The sequence below is a fragment of the Astyanax mexicanus genome, chromosome 19 (assembly GCF_023375975.1).
Source record: "Astyanax mexicanus isolate ESR-SI-001 chromosome 19, AstMex3_surface, whole genome shotgun sequence".
Classification (NCBI taxonomy): Eukaryota; Metazoa; Chordata; class Actinopteri; order Characiformes; family Acestrorhamphidae; genus Astyanax; species Astyanax mexicanus.
The window spans coordinates 41993313-42005350 of record NC_064426.1 but is presented as its reverse complement, the minus strand read 5'-3'; the positions used below and the strand labels follow the sequence as shown (position 1 = coordinate 42005350).

The 12038-nt window shown below is 35.7% G+C and overlaps 1 protein-coding gene across 3 annotated transcripts in view; it reads left to right on the top strand.

Annotated features, from left to right (window-relative positions):
- The window catches only part of rnf213a (ring finger protein 213a), a 152832-nt gene that overhangs the window by 16579 nt on the left and 124215 nt on the right, over positions 1 to 12038 (top strand). For all 3 annotated transcript variants that reach the window (XM_049468109.1, XM_049468107.1, XM_049468110.1), the window contains 10 exons: positions 466 to 681; positions 2379 to 2571; positions 3755 to 3810; positions 3940 to 4111; positions 4615 to 4764; positions 5770 to 5868; positions 5967 to 6089; positions 6814 to 6997; positions 7078 to 7251; positions 9732 to 9884. In XM_049468109.1, the coding sequence (XP_049324066.1) occupies positions 466 to 681; positions 2379 to 2571; positions 3755 to 3810; positions 3940 to 4111; positions 4615 to 4764; positions 5770 to 5868; positions 5967 to 6089; positions 6814 to 6997; positions 7078 to 7251; positions 9732 to 9884 (1520 nt within the window). The remainder of the gene's footprint in view (positions 1 to 465; positions 682 to 2378; positions 2572 to 3754; positions 3811 to 3939; positions 4112 to 4614; positions 4765 to 5769; positions 5869 to 5966; positions 6090 to 6813; positions 6998 to 7077; positions 7252 to 9731; positions 9885 to 12038) is intronic.

The following is a 12038-nucleotide window of genomic DNA, read 5'->3' as shown; positions in this document are numbered from 1 at the left end:
AAATAGAACTCAGAGTCTCTGAGGATTATAGATAGATAGATCTGATTGGCATAAAGTTATCCAAAAGCAGTGTGTAAGACTGGTGGAGGAGAACATGATGCCAAGATGCATGAAAAAAACTGTGATTTAAAAACCAGGTTTATTCAACCAAATATTGATTATTTCTGAACTCTTAAAACTTTATAAATATGAACTTGTTTTCTTTGCATTATTTGAGGTCTGAAATCTCTGCATCTTTTTTTTTGTTATTTCAGTCATTTCTCATTTTCTGTAAATAAATGCTCTAAATGAGAATATTTTTATTTGTAATTTGGGAGAAATGTTGTCTGTAGTTTATAGAATAAAACAACAATGTTCATTTTACTCAAATATAAACCTATAAATAGCAAAATCAGAGAAACTGATTCAGAAACTCTTATTTTTTTCCATTAATTAACTTTTTTTACATGTTTTTTTTCTGCTCAGTCTGCCTGACCTGTTGGTGGATCTGATGAACATGGTGAAGTTGGACGGGATGACCCGGTGGATTGTGGTGATTCCTCTCCTACATCTTCTCAAGGGAACCTCGAAACCGTTTGAAGCTGTTTCACCTGGATCAATCACTAGAAATGAGCAGACCTGGGCGGGACTGCAAGGACTGAAGCTAGCCAGTACAAATCACCTATCTTCACAAGACAGAAGGTACTGTATATCTGTCCTTTTTTTTTACAGGGCTGTGAAAATGTATTTCCACTCTTTACAGATGTTCATATTAAAAATATTTGACAACGATAACCTGATTAATACAAAAAGCAGATTTTAAATGAATATAAAGTTTTGGGACTCAATTTTTTTATAATTCTCTAATGGAGAAAACATGGAACAGTGGTGAACCTTCCCAGGAGTGACCGGCCTTCCGAAATTACTCCAAAAGGGCATGGGCAACTCATCCAGGAGGTCCATAAAAAAGAACCCAGAACAACATTTAAACATTTAAAGAACTGCAGGTCTCACTTAAGGCCTCAGTTAAGATCAGTGTTAATGATTCAATATTAGGAAAGAGACTTTGGGTAAATTTTCTTTGGACTAACGAGACAAAAGTGCATCTTTTTGGAAGGTGTGAGTAAGACACATAATTTTAGAAACATGGTGGTGGTAGTGTGATGGTCTGGGTCATTTAAAAACTGTTTTATATACTTTTTTATATATTTACTCAGGTTATCTTTGTCTTATATTAAAGTCTGTTGATCATAGCTATCACATTATTTATAATATGATAAAAAAAATGAAAGAAAATATAGTAGAAATATAGTAGAGATTTGTGGGGGCAAATACTTTTTCACAGCACTTTATATACCACATATCATTTTTTTGATTGTACAGTATTAGATATGATGTTTACATGACTGCTTAAAGGTCTCATTCCACCTTTTTTTAAAAATTTTAAGTGATCTGTAAACTGTTTTTTGTGGTAAAAAGTGCTCTGGTGATGCGGTATAACACTGATTTAATCCAGTGGAGGAGTGGTGAGCGGAGAAATCATAGAAGTTTAGCTCATAAATATTAATTAAAAATGTTTTAAAGTAGACATTTTTACACTAATAACAGTCTTTGCAATATCATATGTTACTTTATAACATGTGTAATAATGCCCTGCTAAGTGCAGTTCAGCCACTGACCCAGAGTCTTAGAGTCTCTGTAAAACATAAAATCCACCGGAGATCCTATTTAAACCTATAGTTACTTACACACAGAGGTGGGTAGCTCATGTCCAGAGAATAAAAATCCACCCCAGAGTTTTATTAACTGAGCCGCAGCAGAGCCGCCCAGGCAGTTGGAACAAAACCCCGGGGTGGATTTCTACTTTTAACTAGTATTTTAACTAGAACATCTAAACACCTACCTATCTTAATTGTACTTGGCTGGTGGTGTTTTTCCTCCATAGACTAATTCTAACCATTTGTTTCTTAGCTCTGAATTACTGGGTAAAGTATATAAACACTGATGTGTTATTCGCACAAATAACACAGGAATGAACTGCATGCTGTTCCTAGCGCTGTTAGTTATCTCCTATCTGACGAGACGGCGTCGCTTCCAGGCTTCAACTTTGTCTGTGGGCGGTCCCGAGCCGAGGTGGGCGTGGCCGTGAATACTAATTCACGGGTTGATGTAGACACGGTGCTTTTCCTGATCAACTCGTTTTTTTCTGAATATTTTCTTTTACTAGCTGCTGCAGACAATGAGGAAGAGGATGAGGAAGATTTTAGCAGAGGGAGACCTTTAAAATAATCACATAATTGCAGTAATCCGATAATGAACATGCATGTTAAATAATTGTCATCTGATAATCTCTGATTATAAAGTGTATATGTGAACTTACTCAGTGTCTCTGTGTCCAGGTCCATGCTGAACCTGATGAAGGGGAATCTTCACCTGGTGGAAATGGACAGACTGGTGTCTCGGTCGTGGCTGTATCTGATGAATATTGAGGAGTTGATGGAGTGCAGCACTGTGGTTCACGTGGAGCTGCTGGACATGTTGCAGATCTTCATTCTGAAAGCTCCTTCTGATATTTTCTACAGTAATTACACAGTAAGTAGTGATTTATAGATATCAGGGCTGCAACTAATGATGATTTTGGTAGCTGACTAATCTGATGATTATTTTTCCAATATGCAATGTTCTGATATTAAGTGAGTATTAAGGGTGGGCGATATGGCCTTAAAATACCATGATAATCACAATATTTTAGGGTATTTTTGTGCTAACGATATTCTTGGCGAAATGACAAAACACTGAATTAAAAAAAATATTTAAAAATTCACTACTGCAACAAAATGAAAATTTTATTTTATCACTGCATACAATAAAATATAACACACCCCAATCTGAGCTATTTAAAAATACAAGAATTTTATCAGATTTATAACAGAAGTCAATGATCCAGAATGTCATGATACTAATAATAATGCACTCCAAATATCTCCATATATCCAGGATTAAAGTAAAATAAATGATACATAATGGGAAATGAGAACAGTGTGAATTTTTTTGTTGTTGCTAAAAACAGTATAAAAGTAGAACCCTGATGTGATAATAAGGGGTGGGTAATATGGCATTTTGGCGTATTGTATGGTATAAAATCGTTCACCATATTAAAAAATGTTATGGTGATATTATTGCGTACGATATGGTGCACCCATTTTTTTTTAATCTAGAAATATAAAACAGTGTTACTTACTTAGTTTAGAGTTTAGAAGCTATATTATATTTTTATACACTGAAAATATTGTGTCTCTCACTCACTCTTACACACACAGCTGAGAGCACGTTTCCTTTTCCAGGTTGTTGAGTGTGGAATATGGAGCTAGACTTGCGTTTATTTTCTCCATTAAAGCATTCAATTTAACTCACTAACTCAACACATTACAGTAAATTTTACTGTAGTAGTATCTGCATTAATAAAAATGTGATCATGATTTTTATTGTTGTGATTAGTACAGATATTATTTAAGCAATTGACCCCACTAATATACAGTGAATATATCACTGATTCTTTTATTTGCATTTAAAAACACCCATTATATAAAAGCTTAGTTTTAAGGAGAAATAAATGTGTGATTAATTGTGCGAATTAATCACAGAATTTGTTAAGGTTTATCTGATTAATTTATGTTTTATGATATAATACTTCCGTTCTGATCCTATATCATTTATATATATAATCCAAGGCTTCCTCATGCTGAAATCTTTTTTGTTTTGTGTTTGTTTACAGCATCTCTCCGATACGTTGTCATTTATTCAAAGCCATCTTCTAGAACGAAAATACAGGTAGGTTAAGCATACGTTATAATTTTACCTTAAGAATGATTATTTTTACTATATAGTTCAATAAAAGCTGTGAAAAGGTTTGGATTTAGGGTTTGATAAATATTTTCAGTCTGATTTAATGTCTTCCAGCTGTTTCTCTGATGAATACGGACGGGATTGCTTGGCAGCAGCCGTTAAACTTCTGGAAAAAATGTGCAAAGCAGTCAGATCCTCCTACACCCAGAACTTCACCGACATTCCCGTCGCTTCCCTCTATCTGGTGGTTTCAGTTTCAGAGTTCTGCCAAGCTCTCGATGCACAGGTACGTAAAACTTCACGCAAATCATCTACGGGTACAACAGATTACAGTGCTGGTGATTCTGTATCTACTGTAACTGTAGATTAATTACAGAGCAGTATGGGTACAACAGATTACAGTGCTGGTGATTCTGTATCTACTGTAACTGTAGATTAATTACAGAGCAGTACGGGTACAAAAGATTACAGTGCTGGTGATTCTGTATCTACTGTAACTGTAGATTAATTACAGAGCAGTACGGGTACAACAGATTACAGTGCTGGTGATTCTGTATCTACTGTAACTGTAGATTAATTACAGAGCAGTACGGGTACAACAGATTACAGTGCTGGTGATTCTGTATCTACTGTAACTGTAGATTAATTATAGAGCAGTACGGGTACAACAGATTACAGTGCTGGTGATTCTGTATCTACTGTAACTGTAGATTAATTACAGAGCAGTATGGGCAGTATGCAATTTTGACATATTTTGTTAATTATTATTGTAAATGATTATTTGTCTAGGAGAAACAAAATGGAGATTCTCTAAATGCAAAAGTTCAGGAGCTTTTATCAACGACTTTGAGGACCATCAGATCTTGGATCGGACAGACCTTCAAGTCCAGACTGTTGCACAACCTCACCCTGAGCGCCAGCCTCACTTCAGAGATTGAGGTCAGACATAATACATTTTGTGTTCTGTTTTTGTATAAAAATAATCACAAAATAGTATTTGTGTGGATAAATGTGATAACTATTAGGAATACACCAAAAATAATGGTTTTGGAGTAAAGAATGTTTTCATTCATTTTAAGACTTTTTTCACCGTAGAATAATTTAAATAGCCTACATTTTTGTACTACCCTTTAAATATAGTTTTTGAACTGTTTTAATATCCCAGCAAACTAATAACGCAATACATTTACCTCTGTAGTGCTATTCTAATGATACATTTACCTCAACAGTGCGATTCTAATCATAAATTTACCGCAGCGGTGCTACTTTAATCATACATTTACCCTGGTATTAAGATTCTTATAAATTTACCTCAGTAGTGCTATTCTAATCACAAATTTACCTTAGTAGTGCTATTTTAATCATGCATTTACCACAGTAGTGCTATTCTAATTATAAATTTACCCGAAAGGTGCTGTTTTAATCATGCATTTACCTCAGCAGTGCTATTTTAATTATAAATGTACCTCAGCAGTGCTAATTTAACCATGCATTTACCCCAGTAGTGCTATTTTAATTATAAATTTACCTCAGCAGTGCTATTCTATTTGTAAATTAGAATCAGCATTGCTATTTTAATCATGCATTTACCTCAGTAGTGCTATTTTAATTGTAAATGTACCTCAGCAGTGCTATTATAATTATAAACGTTCATCAGCAGTGCTATTTTAATCATGCATTTACCTCAGCAGTGCTATTCTAATTATAAATGTACATCATCAGTGCTATTTTAATCATACATTTACCTCAGTAGTGCTGTTTTAATCATGAATTTACCTCAGCCGTGCTAATTTAGTCATGCATTTACCTCAGCAGTGCTATTTATCATTAATTTACCTCAGTAAGGCTATTCCTATCCTGAATTTAGTGATGCCATTAAATATTTTTAGTTGTCAAATATTTGGTTTATCTCTACTAACTGCTCCCGTTTGTTTATTTTTATAGATGTGGAACAACATCATGTCTGTGAACTTTCCGAGTAAAGAATTCACACAGGAGTGGCGGGAAACCTTTACTAGAGATTTCGAAGGGAAATTTCAGCTGGTTTGTATTTTTCTGAATATTTATTTAAATATTATAAAATTTTATTTAGAGAAGCAATATCTTGGAATAACACTATATGGGAATATATGTTGTTTCAGGAGAGCTCTATAGATCAGGTGGAGGTTTACTGTAACAAGATCGAGGAACTGAACGAAACCTTTCCTCACGTGGCGAAATGTATAGAGAAGTGTGCTCTGCAGGCCGTCACCTCCATGTGCCAGGTATATTTCACCCATATATTTATTCACCTGGTACTCACCTACACGTACAGTACCAGTCAGATGAATAGTGAAGTGATCTATCAGACTATGAATAAACTCATAAAGAATGTTGTAGTAACTTATAAGGTGCTCTTATCTAAGGAGCTGATAACTTGTGGTTTCTGAGGCTGGTAACTGTGGCTGGAGTGGTCCTGATGAGTGCCAGTTTCACCATCATAATATTTTTGATGGTCTTTTTTTGCAACTGCACTTCAGGAAACTTTCTTGAAAGTTCTTGAAACTTTCTTAAAGTTATTTTTTTACTTTTCTTTATTTAGTTGAGTAGTTGTTGCTTATTATAACCTGGATTCGAACATTACTCAAATATTCACTATTCACTGTACAACTGTAACTCTACCTCTTCACTACTTTACTTTAACTGATGCTCTCCAACCTTTACATTAAGAGACAAGAAATTCAAGTAATTAACTCTTGATAAGTTCAGCACAGCTGTTAACTGAAAGCCTGAATTCCAGGTGACTCTACCTCATAAAGCTGACTGAGAAAATCCAGCAGAGATGTTCAAAACTGATCATCTAAGCAAAATATGCTAAAATATAAAACATATTCTGGTTTCTTTATGAAGTTTGGATGATTTTAGTGTTAATCTACAATGCTGAACCTTTTAAAATAATGAAAAACTAATGAAAACTAATTTTTATGTTTCTTCTCTTTCTCTTTACAGGCGAAGACTGAGGGTAAACTGTTTGAGAGAATCAGGATTAACTGGAAGTTTGGGAAGCTCATCTCTGCGATCATACAGAAGTCCTGGCCCAGGCGGGAGGGCGGGGCTTACAGGGAGGAGCAGGAAGTGGTTCTCCAGCATCTTCTCGACTGGACCGCAGCCAAGAACATCTTCCAGCTTCATGGTAGTTGAATTTATTGATCGTTTAGCTTTATTTTACTTCTCCTGAATGTGTTTTTTGAGATTTCTCTTATCTGGTTGCAGGTGCTGATGAGAAACTGATCGATCAGCTCACTGAAGAGGCTAAAGAGAGACTTGCCATTGCGACTTCATTATTCACCGATATCTCACACCAGCTTATCACAGGAAAAATCAGGATAAAGGTTCTCAATCAGATCCTGAAGAAGAAGGACACGTTTATAGAGCTGGTCAAAATAGGTACTTTTATATTCTGGTTATTCTATGTAATGTTAATTCTCTTAATCAGGCAGAACAGTTGTATATCAGATTATTTTGCCACATGACTGTAGTAATATTGATGAGCCAGCTAGCTTAGATTAAATTTCGTTGGCAAAAACTCCAAAATCTCAGATTTTGTGATGGACAGTGCTGCAAAACTCCAACTCCCAGAATCCCCGGAGGTGATTAGATATAAACCTTAGTCAAACCAGACTTCTCTGTCGCACCTTTGTAGAGGGGTGACTAGATACAGTGGGGAAAAGAGAAGAGAAAATATGAGAAAAGAAAAGGAAAATAGAGAAAAGAAAAAAAAAAGAGAGGAAAAAATGTTAAAGAATTTAAAGAAAATAAAATAAGATTAAAAAACACATTTTCCCCACCTCATTATTCAGTCTTCTTGGTGGATAAACATTTGCATAAGCAAATTTCTTACAATTTTATTATTTTAAAACTAATAATAGAACTGACTAAAAAATAATCGTAACAGATGCATGGGCTTATATTTGTTTTTTGGTCATTTATTGCGCCTGTATTTCTTAAAATAAGCAATCAAGCATTAAACCTAAATTTCCTTTCCTAAATTCTAATCTATCTATCTATCTATCTATCTATCTATCTATCTATCTATCTATCTATCTATCTATGTATCTATCTATCTATCTATGTATCTATCTATCTATCTATCTATCTATCTATCTAAAACTTAAATCAAGCGAAAACTACAGACTTGGTGATGGGCAATGCTGCATCATGGGCTGTCTCCAGGAGGCTGGTAGACATAGGGGAAGAAATGGTAGAGTTGATTCTCAAAACTCCAACTCCCAGAATCCCCGGCAGTGAATAGCCTCAACCAGCTGCACTTGTGTACTACCCTATATAAACCTCGGTCAAACCAGACCTCACTGTCGCACCTTTGTAGAGAGAGGGGATCGGTTACAGTTGGGAAAAGAGAGGAGAAAATAGGAGAAAAGAAAAGAAAAATAGAGAAAACAGAGAGGAAAAATGTTAAAGAAATAATACAAAAATATAATAATAAGATTAAACAACACTTTTTTTTTCCCCACCACGTCTCCAGTCTCCTTGGTTGAGAAACAGTTGCATAAGCACATTTCTTACAACATTATTATTTTAAAAACTATTAATAGAACTGACTAACAAATAATCGTAATAGATGCATGGGTTAATATTTGGTTTTGGTCATTTATTGTGCCTGTATTTCTTATTTAGTAAGATTTCTTAAAATAAGCAATTAAGGATTAAAACTTAAATCAATTTGTGATGGGCAATGCTGCATCATGGGCTGTCTTCAAGAGGCTGGTAGACATAGGGGAAGAAATGGTAGAGTTGATTCTCAAAACACCAACTCCCAGAATCCCCAGCAGTGATTAGCCTCAACCAGCTGTGCACCTGTGCAGTACCCTATATAAACCTTGGCCAAACCAGACTTCTCTGTCGCACCTTTGTAGAGAGGGGATTGGTTATAGTCTGGAAAGCAGAGGAGAAAATAAGAGAAAAGAAAAGAAAAATAGAGAAAAAATGTTAAAGAAATAAGATTAAACAACACTTTTTCCCCACCCAGTCTCCAGACTCCTTAGTTGCATAAGCACATTTCTTACAACATTATTATTTCAAAACTATTAATAGAACTAAGTAATATATAATAGACCATATCCATGAGTAAATAATTTATTCAAATATATATAAATATATTCATTTTTTAGTTTTTCTGGCTTACATTTGGTGCCTATTTTTTTATTTAGTAAGATTTCTTAAAATAAGCAAACACAATGTCTCACAATTAGTGAATTAAGACTTAAACCAAGCAAAAAACACAGATTTTGTGGCTTAAATTTGTTTGTTGGTGACTTTTTGTGCTTATTCGTTCAGTTTGCTTAAAACAAGGTGAATATCCAGAGTCTGGTGATATATTAATAGCTACTTTAGTTATTATATCAATGTAAACACAGCATAACATATGAAGAATGAAGTAATGGATTTATGTTCTATACTACTAGTCAGTATTTTATATCTATAATGAGTTTTTAATTGTATTACAGGGATGATCTACATTAAAAAATCTGTAATTTGCAAACTGTATTGCTTTTGGTTGAGTAGTTTGGCCCTTTTCTGACAATATACACTACATATAAAATACACTACCTCCGCAAGTATTGGTTTATTGGTTATTATCGACTGATTTCGATATTTCCCCACCCATTCTCCATTTTTCTTGGTGAAAATGGAAAAAAGCAATTATCGGTCGATACAGATATAATTCCAATATTATCGTGCATCCCTACTAAATTAGCCTTCCATTAAAAAACACCTCATGTCTTTTACTGATGAGTGCACATAGATAACCACATTGAGAGTTAGGACAGAGTGATTTATCTAAGAAATAATATATATTTTATGACGTTTTCTGACCTTCCTGATCCACGTTTCTCCCTCTTCTCCAGATTGTCTGTGTGAGAATGAGCAGTGCAGGGATGTCGGAGCCATGAAGAGACTTCTTCAGCTGCGGGAGAACGAGGTGAAGGCCATATATCACGACAGTGAGCTGGTGAAGGGGTTCGTTGCAATGTGCCGGAAACTTCAGGAGCACCTAACAGGTACAGTATATACACTGATTTATATACAGTACCAGTATAAAGAGTGGAAACACCTTAAAATCTGTGTTTTTTCCCGTGATTTTAAAATGTTCTTCATTGTAGATTAATATTAAACTCATCCAAACTGTGAAGAAAACCATGTGGAATTATTTAGTAAACAAAAAAAAAAACAGAATATGTTTCATATTTTAGATTCTTCAAAAAGTAGCTCCTCTTGTTTAGATGATCAGTTCTGAACATCTCTGCTGGATTTTCTCAGTCAGCTTTATGAAGTAGAATTACCTGGAATTCAGGCTTTCAGTTAACAGCTGTGCTGAACTCATCAAGAGTTAATTACTTGAATTTCTTGTATCTTAATAAAGTGTTTGAGAGCATCAGTTAAAGTAAAGTAGTGAAGAGGTAGAGTTACAGGTATACAGTGAAAATAAATAAAATGCTTCTCTGGTGAGCTTTTATTTACATCCCTCCCCTGTCTCTCTCTTTGTCACCCTCAGCGTGACTTTAGTTTTCGCCCGTTCTCGTTTTTCTGCCCGTTCTTGTGCTCCCTATCTCCTTATAAGGGCATTTGTTTTTTCCTGGCCCTGTCCCAATTCACTAGCCGGGGCAGCGGTGGTGTATTGGAGCGTGACCCTGATGCACAGGTTTGATCCCGCGTGAGGAGCGGTGTATTCATTTATTTATTTATTTATTTTCCTTTCTTCTTGGGTTTACCTGCTTTGAGATCAACTGTTCAAATTTGCAGTTGGGTTCAACAACCCTCTGGGCTGGAGAGCTACTAGTCTGTAGCACTTCATCCCATTACACTTCATTTTACAAAACTGATATTTTGTTTGAATTAAAAACGTTTCAGTATGATTAAACTGGCACTAATCAGGACCACTTTAGGTAAGGAAGAGCAAGAGTTTGTTCTGTTGCACAAGATAAGTTAATCACAGAGTATTTTGGATTTAGTTTGCTGGATAACACAGTCATGCTACTCATTCTAACCTGAACTACAATCAGTCACAACGAAGGAGCAGCCGTGTCACGTCTGATTAATACCTCGGCAGTGATGAGTACTCCAAAATATACGCTAGAAACCGATAGTTAGTCTCTATAGTGAATCAGTTTAGCTCTCAATGTGTTTATATATTGAGTGATTTGTTACATCCAAAACGATTAACATTAATGGTAAACAATACCTATGGTCATCCCTAGCAACTATCTAGCTATTTAGCTGTTTAGCATTCAATATAACGCTAGATCAGGGGTGTCCAAACTACGGCCCGCGGGCCATTTGCGGCCCGTTTCCTTTTTTGGAGCGGCCCGCGAGGTATTTTAGAAATAGAATGAAGGTTGGCCCGCTGTTAAGCAGGTTTTTATAATGTGAGATTCAAAGTTTGAATGCTAGGTGTCAGAAACGGGCCAAAGAGTCTAAAAGCGGAGAGGGTGCGCATTTCTAGCACAAAAAAACAGGGCAAAGAGTCTAAAAGCGGAGAGAGTGCTCATTTCTAGCACAGAAAAACGGGGCAAAGAGTCTAAAAGCGGAGAGAGTGCGCATTTCTAGCACAGAAAAACGGGGCAAAGAGTCTAAAAGCGGAGAGAGTGCGCTTTTCTAGCACAGAAAAACAGGCCAAAGAGCCTAAAAGCGGAGAGGGTGCGCATTTCGAGCGCAGAAAAACGTGCCAAAGAGTCTAAAAGCGGAGAGGGTGTGCTTTTCTAGTGCAGAAAAACGTGGCAAAGAGTCTAAAAGCGGAGAGAGTGCGCATTTCTAGCGCAGAAAAACGGGCCAAAGAGTCTAAAAGCGGAGAGAGTGCGCATTTCTAGCGCAGAAAAACGGGCCAAAGAGTCTAAAAGCGGAGAGAGTGCGCATTTCTAGCGCAGAAAAACAGGCCAAAGAGTCTAAAAGTGGAGAGAGTGCGCATTTCTAGCGCAGAAAAACGGGCCAAAGAGTCTAAAAGCAGAGAGAGTGCGCATTTTTAGCACAGAAATCGGGCCAAAGAGTCTAAAAGTTGCCGTAATTAAGGAGTTTAATATTAAGAGACATCATGAAATTAAACATAAATTTGAAAAATCTAAGTTTACACAACACTGTCAAAGATAAAGATAGTAAGTCAAGTAAAAGGGTGTGTAAATGAAATAATCAGGAAAATGTATTATTTAAAGTGGTATATT